The sequence below is a fragment of the Taurulus bubalis genome, assembly GCF_910589615.1.
Source record: "Taurulus bubalis genome assembly, chromosome: 21".
Lineage (NCBI taxonomy): Eukaryota > Metazoa > Chordata > Actinopteri > Perciformes > Cottidae > Taurulus > Taurulus bubalis.
The window spans coordinates 2,590,613-2,600,331 of record NC_136609.1 but is presented as its reverse complement, the minus strand read 5'-3'; the positions used below and the strand labels follow the sequence as shown (position 1 = coordinate 2,600,331).

The 9,719-nt window shown below is 41.6% G+C and overlaps 1 protein-coding gene across 1 annotated transcript in view; it reads left to right on the top strand.

Annotated features, from left to right (window-relative positions):
• The window catches only part of LOC306752821 (inositol polyphosphate-4-phosphatase type I A-like), a gene marked incomplete at both ends in the record, with an annotated part of 15,656 nt that extends 5,937 nt beyond the window's left edge, over nucleotides 1-9,719 (top strand). Inside the window, 14 exon segments of the mRNA XM_079236626.1 lie at nucleotides 227-413; nucleotides 491-706; nucleotides 1,329-1,470; nucleotides 1,838-1,969; nucleotides 2,347-2,382; nucleotides 2,385-2,420; nucleotides 3,239-3,411; nucleotides 4,237-4,360; nucleotides 4,454-4,521; nucleotides 5,392-5,591; nucleotides 5,666-5,763; nucleotides 6,476-6,588; nucleotides 6,723-6,877; nucleotides 9,539-9,719. Of these exon segments, the coding sequence (XP_079092752.1) occupies nucleotides 227-413; nucleotides 491-706; nucleotides 1,329-1,470; nucleotides 1,838-1,969; nucleotides 2,347-2,382; nucleotides 2,385-2,420; nucleotides 3,239-3,411; nucleotides 4,237-4,360; nucleotides 4,454-4,521; nucleotides 5,392-5,591; nucleotides 5,666-5,763; nucleotides 6,476-6,588; nucleotides 6,723-6,877; nucleotides 9,539-9,719 (1,861 nt within the window).

Here is a 9,719-nt window from a genome sequence, read left to right as displayed (position 1 = left end):
CACTGTTTCGTGATTTTTTTAACTGTTGAGTCGGTTCAGGGATGCGATTTGCAAGTCGTCCCATTGCTTGTTCACAGCAAATAACAACGCAAGACCCTTTAACAGTGTTGTAACTGAGTGAATGTCGTCCTCAAACAAGCGCACACACATCTTTACCTGTTGTTTGGTGCATGCAAATGATGCTGACATAAAAAGATGGAGGCTTAAGAGTCTCTGCTTCCCGCAGCAGCGCCCTCTCCAGCTCCCAGTCCATCGTCTACATACCTCAGGACATCGTCCGAGCCAAAGAGATCATCGCCCACATCAACACGCTGAAGACTCAAGTCAGCTACTACGCAGAGCGGCTTTCCCGAGCCGCCAAGGACCGATCGGCCAGCGGCCTCGAGCGGACGCTCACCATCCTGGCCGATAAGGTTTTGTACTTAAACGCTGTGTAATCATTACGTTTGGAGGTATTTCACGAGGTGACGGACGCCTCCTCTCCCTCTAGACCCGCCAGTTGGTGACGGTGTGCGACTGCAAGCTGCTGGCGTCGGCCATCCAGGCCCTGAACGCAGCGCGGCCCGAGTACATCGCCTCCAAGGCGTCTCCCTCCGCCGAGTCGGAACAAGTAGTCCTGCGCAACGACCAGGACACGCTGCTCGCCAAGTGGAGCGGCTCCAACAGCCGCACCTCGCTGCACGTGGACTGGCATGAAGAGGAGTGGGTGAGTTGGAGAGGAAGATAGACTTAAAGCTGACCGCTTAGTTTTATTTTTTTAATGTTTCATATTAAGTCTCTTCGCTGTGCGACACTATGTTGGGAAGAGGAATCACAATATTTGAGTTGTATCCTATTCCCCAGTGCTATTATCCATCCGGTTATTTTATTTATTCATAATCCTCTTTGTGAATAGCCAGAAATAACCAATACACAATATGACACACGTGTTTTTGTTGTTTGTGTTCATCAAAATATTCATATATTGGGTCAAATAAAAAGTTGTGGACACAAATTAAAACGCCAAACTACTAATATAAACACATTTTATGCTTTTTTTGCATTTTTTTTAATACTAAAAACTGATGTTTATCCTCCGTATCCCCCGGCAGCTTGACGTGAGAGGTTATGTAATGAAGTCTCAGCATTACATAAAGCCTTTGATAAGCAACATTGTGGTCTGCTCTCTGCTTTGCATACTGATGCGATTCATCTCATCGCTTATGCATCTTCTCTCTCCTCCGGCTGCGGTCTTTTCCCCGCTGTAATGTCTCTATTAGCCCTATTAGCCTGAACACGGTGGTCACATGACCTTGTGCCACAGTGATCACATGACCTCGTCCTTTCAGGAGAAGGTTTGGGTGAACGTGGACAAGTCTCTGGAGTGCATCATCCAGCGTGTGGACAAGCTGCTTCAGAAGGAGAGGAGGCCCAGCGTCGGCAGTCAGGACAGTACCCCGTCTGACCTGCAGGGCGGAGCCAGTAAGAAAGGTAACACACACACACACACACACACACACTCAAAATACACTTCTAGGTTTCTTTGTGTCTAATACCGTGGATTGTAGTTTTACTTTTCAGGGTATAAATGTGAGAAATTATTAATGTTTATGCATGAATTTTGGGGTGCATGCTTGATTTTTGGACTTTTAATCTGTTTTAATTATCCTTGTTTTAACATTGAAAAGTATAGTTGGCCCAAATAACCTCATTTATAATATGCAACTTCTAAAACAAGTTTCCACAGGCCTGTAATTAATAATCAATAGCAATAAATAAACAACTAAAGCACATGAAATATAATTCATTTGAAGTTTTAAGAGCATGAATTAACAGCGCTGTGTATGGCTGTGAAAAGATGAAGGAAAAAGACGAGCTTTCTGGATCAACCCAGAAAGTATGCCAAAGGGATCTCCATCATTACCATCATCATCATCACCTCCACCATCCTCTTCCTCTCTGCCTGCCCTCTTCTCTGCACAGGACTTCTGTAGGTTTATCTGATTTCTTATATTTCTGATGCTCCTCAGATCTTTACTTAAAGGGAAAGCTTGTACCTTTTTTAAAATGACTGTTTCATGTGAAAGCGTTTTGTTTCGTGTGCTATCTTTGTCGTTGTGTCGTGGGGTCCGTGTACAATGTTGCAGCATTTCTGTAGCAGGAAAACGTTGTGCTTATGGACCAGGGTCACGTCTATCCAAACCTTTACCAGCTGGAGGTTCAGTGGCAGCGGGGTGAGGAATAAGTTGAAAAAAGGCCAAAGAAGCGAGCTTTACGCTCTAAACTGGGTGTTTTCTTGGATAAATCTCTGACCCTGGTTTTGTAGTCTTTTCTGTGTGTGTCTCTGCTGCCTTGTGTGGCTTTCAGCGCCCGCTAATCATGCATGTTGCCCCTCCAACCTCTTCCAGATGGCAGCCCCAGCGCGGAGGAGGCGTATCCAGGTAAGAGCTGCTGTCTCTCCCATGCTCCAGGACTCGATAAACTATATTATACTCAAATATTTCATTATCAAGTCAGATTTAAGCACAGAATAAGCCAGTCAGTTTTGTTTTACTTGCACATTAAATTGGTCTTTCTAGATATTATGCTTTTTTTTTTTTAACTTCACATTTTCATGTGTTTGCTGGATAAGTCACTCCTTTATTTTTATGCAAATTCTCTTTAATAAAGAGCAGCTTAGCACACTGTGCTCGCTTGAAGACGTTCCTATCACACATATTCAAGCCCAGAGCACTCTTTTATGTTTGCAAAATATAACTACTCTTCTATTAAATTCTTGGTAATACTTGCATTTTATTTTTTAGTCGGGAGAATTGCCAAAACTGAAGTAAATACGTACGTAACTGCACAATATTGGACCAAAAAGGAAAATGGCAATGAATAAAGTGTCTGACATAATGAAGTAACTACTAAATGTTTAATTTCTTCTTTTTTTAAATGGTTTAGTAAAAGTGGTAGGTTGTCGTATTCATGGTAAATATCCAGTTGGGCATCTTCGGTATGAAATCAATTTTTTATTGTATTATTTGTATTTTATTCTCGTAAAGAAAGAGACTAAAATGTCCTGGAGCTTTTACGCAGTGGAGTTGAATCTCTTATCGGCGCTTCTGCTTTTCCTGTTGCTTCTCTGTTCCATCCGGTTTCTGTTCCTGTCTAATAAATTAACTTTTCTGTGGCATAAATCATACTAAACACCACTTTAACGAGAGCCCGCGTGGTGCGACGGCTATGTTCAGTCCGACCTCTTCCGTGTGTGCAGGCGAGTGGAGCGAGGCCTTGTACCCGCTGCTCACCACGCTCACCGAGTGCGTCGCCATGATGAGCGACAAGGCCAAGAAGTCCATGGTGTTCCTGCTGATGCAGGACAGCGCCCCCACCATCGCCATGGACCTGTCGCTGCAGTACCGCCGCGACGTCGTCTTCTGCCAGACGGTCAGGACACACACACACACACACACACACACACATCAGTGGCTGAACCTTTGAGTTAAAAAATAAGAGCCGGTACATATGATAAAATGAGACAGAAGAAGGGACCCGTAACTCCTACTCTCCAGACGCTCCGCTCTTTGGGCCAGCGCTAAAATAAACTGAGAGGAAGTCGAGGTGGTGCTTTTTTAGATTTTATTTCTGGAGTTTATTTGCAACAACAACTTGCACAGCAGGTTTATTGTCTGTGTATCTTTGACATGTGATCTCTCCAGCATGGAGTTTAAACTCTGCTATCTAATCCACGTAGTTACAAGTCAAATGTACAGTGACGGTTAACGATGATAAAGGATTTAGACTCAACCCAACAAGATTAAACAAATGCATGTGATTTAAAATAGTCCAGGGGGAGTAAATGGTTGCAATAGCTTCTTCGTCTTCAGTGCACAATAATGCAGAAGCAACAATAACAACACATAACCATCTCTGTGCAGCCGGTTGTATAAAACTCAGGATTCCCTTCACACCTGAACGCACCGAAGCCAACAACACGCATCAAGTTACGTCATCGCAGAAGCAGCTGAGCTCTAAATACAAAACAGAGTTAATGATTTAGCTGGAAATCATTTGCATCAAATGAGGAAGAACACAATTATAAAAAGGGAACTTTGCCTCACTTAGACCAATAAAAAAAACATATTTTGTAATTGTGATACTTTGAAACGATATTGACTCAGTCATTTTTTTTAAGGATGCATGAATCAGCTGTGATTGACTGTGTGTGTGTGTGTGTGTGTGTGTGTGTGTGTGTGTGTGTGTGTGTTGCAGCTCACCGCTCTCATCTGCGGCTTCATCATCAAACTGAGGAACTGTCTCCGTGACAATGGATTCCTCCGACAGCTGTACACCATCGGCCTGCTGGCTCAGTTTGAGTCCCTGCTCAGCACCTACGGTACACACACACACACACACACACACACACACTGTTAAACCCCCCAACAGCTAGAGATTAACGAGGTTAATCTCCGTTCACCGTGTGTCCCAGGAGAGGAGCTCTCCATGCTGGAGGACATGAGCGTCGGCATCATGGATCTCCGTAACGTCACCTTCAAGGTAGGAAGACTCTAAATAATCCTGATGAGGATCCTGCAGCCGCAGAAATGGTTTTACTTTAGCTTCTTGTAATTTTGTATTCTGCGTAATTTCACTGACATTTATTAACTTTGGTCCTTTAGTTTCTTCTCTATTGAGACTGAAAATGCAACAATGATCCAATCAGTGAGAAAATCTGTTTTGCAGTTATTTTGTTAAATCATTTGTTCTTTTATTTTGTAATTTTTCAAGCAAAAATGACAAACATTGACTGACTGGTTCCAGCCGTCAGATGTGATGCTTTTCTTTGCCATGACAAATTAAAAACTGAATATTTTTACATTTACAAGATTTTTAAAAGAGTTGCTATCTATTTGGGCTTTGGGAAAGGATGAGTCTCCTGCAGCTGCAGAAATAATGTGAAAAGATGTTTTTAGTTGTGTTTTTACTTTAGTTTCTTGTTATTTTGTATTCTGCATAATTTCACTGACATTTATCAACTTTGGTCCTTTAGTTTCTTCTCTATTTTACATCTCTATTAACTGTTTTGCAGTTATTTTCATCTTTTATTTGTATTTTTTCAAGCAAAAATGACAAACATTGACTGGTTCCAGCCATCAGATCTGAACATGTGATGCTTTTCTTTGCCATGACAAAGTAAAAACTGGATATTTTTACATTTTGGTTTGTTAAATAACATTTTAAAAAGTGTTATCTATTTAAAAATATAATCAGCAGGTTAATCGCTAATAAAAATGACCATTGCAGCGCTCTTTTGTATTTGTTTGTGTTAAAGAAGTTATATTCTGGGTATATAATGTTGTGTTATCACTGCAAATACTTAAAAAACAACTTGTATTATTATATATTATTCATACACTTCACTCTCAGGTGACCCAGGCCACCGGCAGCTCCGCCCCCGACATGCTGCCGATCATCACGGGGAACCGGGACGGCTTCAACGTCCGCATCCCGCTGCCGGGGACCATGTTCGACGCGTTGCCGCGGGAGATCCAGAGCGGCATGCTGCTGCGGGTGCAGCCGGTGCACTTCAACGTGGGCATCAACGAGCAGCAGACGCTGGCGGAGAAGTGAGTGAAGGCGGCGAGGGGAAGCGGACGCGTTGTGCGTGGCGGAGGAATTAACGTTGCTTCTCGTTGTGCAGGTTCGGAGACACGTCCCTGCAGGAGATCATCAACCTGGAGAGTCTCTCCAGGCTGAATTCATACTACGAACAGTTCAAAGACGTCCTGCCTGAGGACTGTAAGTACAAACGTTCCTGTTAGCTTATAGCATTTTAGTTGGATCTCAGGGTTCTTACGCTCATGGAAAACCTGGAAAAGTCATGTGATTTTAAAATGCTTATTTCCAGGCCTAATATGCTTTTAAAAGAAAGACGCTCAAAATATAAGCAGGCATACATACAGGCATCTACCGTAAAAGTCGGGTTACAAGCCGCTCCTACCTCCTGTCAGTGTCCTCGCTGTAGCAAGCTAGCGCTGCTGCTGCTGCTAGCGCTGCTGCTGCTAGCGCTGCTGCTGCTAGCGCTGCTGCTGCTAGCGCTGCTGCTGCCCGCGTCCCCTCTGCTCAAGTCGGCGTCGAGCCGGGGCTGGTCCCTTCGGTGGTTGTCAGGGAGCTAGCGGACGCTAGCGGAAGTTAGCGGAAGTTAGTGGAGCGCTAGCAGGAGCGCTAGCTGACTACACCGGGGAGCTAAAGGGGACACTGACCGAAGGTAGTAGCGGCTTGTAACCCGACCTTTACGGTATGTAAATGTTTATTCTTTTAATCAAACTATTATCTCTCATTCATTTGTGTCATTTAAGGTTTACTGTATGCTTTGTATTCTCATTGTTAGTTTAAATACTACATTTTCTCACTTTTTCATGTTTACACCCAGATTAAACAAAATGTTTGGTCATGGAAATTTGGTTTAAAGTCATGGAAATCCACTGGTTAAAATCCCATCTCCCCTCAGGCCTCCCGCGGTCCCGTTCTCAGACGTGTCTCCCTGAGCTGCTGAGGTTTCTGGGGCAGAACGTCCACGCCAGGAAGAACAAGAACGTGGACATTCTCTGGCAGGCAGCCGAGGTGACGCTCTCTGCTTTGTTGTGCATGAAACGCCAGCTCTGTAGATGTGATGTTTGCCTTGAAGTGATTTTTTTAAAGTTAGATATCGAGCAATACCCACAGATTCTGAGCGTCTCTTCCCTCCCCGGTCTCAGATCTGCCGCCGGCTGAACGGCGTTCGTTTCACCAGCTGCAAAAGCGCCAAAGACCGCACGGCCATGTCGGTGACCCTGGAGCAGTGCCTGATCCTGCAGCACGAGCACGGCATGGCGCCGCAGGTCTTCACGCAGGCGCTCGACTGTATGCGCAGGTAGGACGCCTCACACCGCCTGAATGAGAGACACACACCTGAAGATCACACCTGGGCAAAACACTTCCTGTCTGCAAAGGTTCCTACATGGGGATAAGAATCATTTTAATATATATATCAATAAATAAATATATTTAAATTATTTTATATATATGTATATATATATAATATATTTATTGATTTATAAATATATATTTATAAATGTATATATTTATAAAATACTACATTTATAAAATACTACATTTATAAATATATATATATATATATATATATATATATATATATATATATATATATTTATTTATAAATGTAGTATTTATATATATATATATATATATATATATATATATATATTTATAAATGTAGTATTTTATATATATATATCAATAAATGTATTATTCTATATATATATATATATATATATATATATATATATATATATATATATATATATATATATATTTATAAATGTAGTATTTTATATATCAATAAATATATATATATATATATATATCAATAAATATATTTAAATACATATTTATGAATGTATTATTTCATAAATACATATATAAAAACATACATATAAATACAATACATATATTTTTATAAATAAATATATATATATGTATATATATATATATATATATATATATATATATATATATATGTATGTATGTATGTATGTATATATGTATATATATATATGTATATATGTATATGTGTGTGTGTGTGTGTGTGTGTGTGTGTGTGTGTGTGTGTATTGTATTTATAAAATAATAATACATTTATAAATATATACATTTTTTATTTTTTTATATCAATATTTGGGTACCATATAAACCCACTGATGTTGCAAATGTTAAAAAGCCGTAAAGGGAACCAAAGGAAAAGGATGTGTTGCCCACGTGTGACTTTAAGACACTGCCTGCTTCCTCACTGAAACTAACTGGTCCAGAGTCGCCGGTTCTTTTCCAAGGGGAAACTCCAATATTTAGATATTCGGTTGGTTGCTTACTTCACCGGACTCTGTGTGTGTGTGTGTGTGTGTGTGTGTGTGTGTGTGTGTGTGTGTGTGTGTGTGTGTGTGTGTGTGTGTCTGGAACGCTTGTTGGTCTGTTTGTTGCTCTTCTTGTCTACGAGTCCACTTTGTCTTGTCTTGAGTATTTTTCTTTTCCTTTGCCCTCCTCTTTTTCCGTTCCTTCATTGTCAAATGTTGTCTGACATCAAATACATATTTAGTTTTCCTCTCCTCTGCAGCCGAGCCAGAGAGTTTTAGGCCCAAGGCTTTTTTTTTTTTTTTTCCGCATGGGAAATGTGTCTTGCAGCATGCGAACACAAACATGTTGCAGAGGTATAGTTTAAAAACAGGTGGAAATGGGTAAAGGTGCAGTTTCACTGTGTTTAAATAATACCTTTATGTGTGCGGCTGGCTGAGGAAAGGAAACAAACTGAATTCCCAGAAAGCGTCTCGTTTAAAATGCTTTCCAGAAACATATTTAACTCCGTTTGTTGTCTGGAAAAAGACAGAAATAACCAATATGAAAAGAATACAGCAGACGGGGACAGAAGTATTAAGGTGTACCAGAGCTTTATTGATATTGATCCACGTCATTACAGCAAATGCGATGTATTTTGTTGGAATATAAGTGTTTGTTTCTGTGTGTTTTATGTGATATTTTGTTGCTAATGTAAAAAACAGATGTAATCACAGCTGTCTGCTCAATAAAGTTGCACTGCCGCACAGATACTCGCATGAAACGACATCTCTTCACCTTCTCTCCCTCTTTCTCTCCTCACGTCTCTCCCTTCTTCCTCATCAGCCGACGAGCATGAAATCTGCTTTTTCATCATTTATTGGAGCTTCAATTGCTGCTGAATGGTTTTGAGCTGTGATGCATGTTGGAAAAAAACTCAGAGATATTGTACCATCCATCCTGAGTCGTAGTTAAATCTGCATGTTAGCTTCGTTAGCTTCGTTAGCACGTTCCTGTGACGGCATGCGGCCACATTTTGAGTCCCCAAATCTCCTGAATTTAATTAAAGGTGTTTTTGCTCACGTTGGTTTCCCCTCCTTCCTCGTCCCATGTCTTAGAATATATAAACATGGTGAGCCATTGCTGTTTGTTTTTTTCTTATCTTCTCTCCTTTTCCCGAAAGACGTAGAAAACATCTTTCTTAATTTTCTCTTTGTTCTCTTTCTCTTTCTTTCCCCTTCTTCCTCTGTTTCCCCGCGTGTTTGACTTTGTCCTGATTTGGCTCATTTCTTTTGCGGGATTGTTTTATTCTGGTTTCATTTCCATTTGTTGTGACCTCCATACGATGATTATTATTATTATTATTATTATTATTGTTCCGCTGTCCGTCATCGTGGCCGTGGCTTCTCTGTGATTTCTCGCCGGTATCACCTGTTACTTTGACATTTCACCTCTTTGCCTGCGTCCACGTTGCCATCTGGTTACTTTGGCTTCTTTCTTCTCCTTCTCTTGTTCCTTCTTGCAATCTTTCCTCTCCTCCTTCCGCCTCCACCTATTTTATGCCCTTTTTTATTTTTCCATCATCTGTTCCTCCTCTTCCTTTTCAACCCCTTCCGCCAACCTTTTTTTTTGTTGGCCGCTCCACACCTCCTCCTCCTCTTCCTCCCACCTCCACGTGACTCGGCAGAATTGGGACGAGGGAGGGGGTGATCCAGAAGAACCTGAGCGGCCTGCTGCCGGTGCGTGACTTCCGGCTGGACCCCAGCTTGCTGTACTCGCTGCCCCTGCTGGCCCTCAGCCCCAACCTGCTGGTGGTGTGGATCTTCCTCAGCGTGGCTTATTTCCTGGCCAAGCTCCGCTGCAGCTGA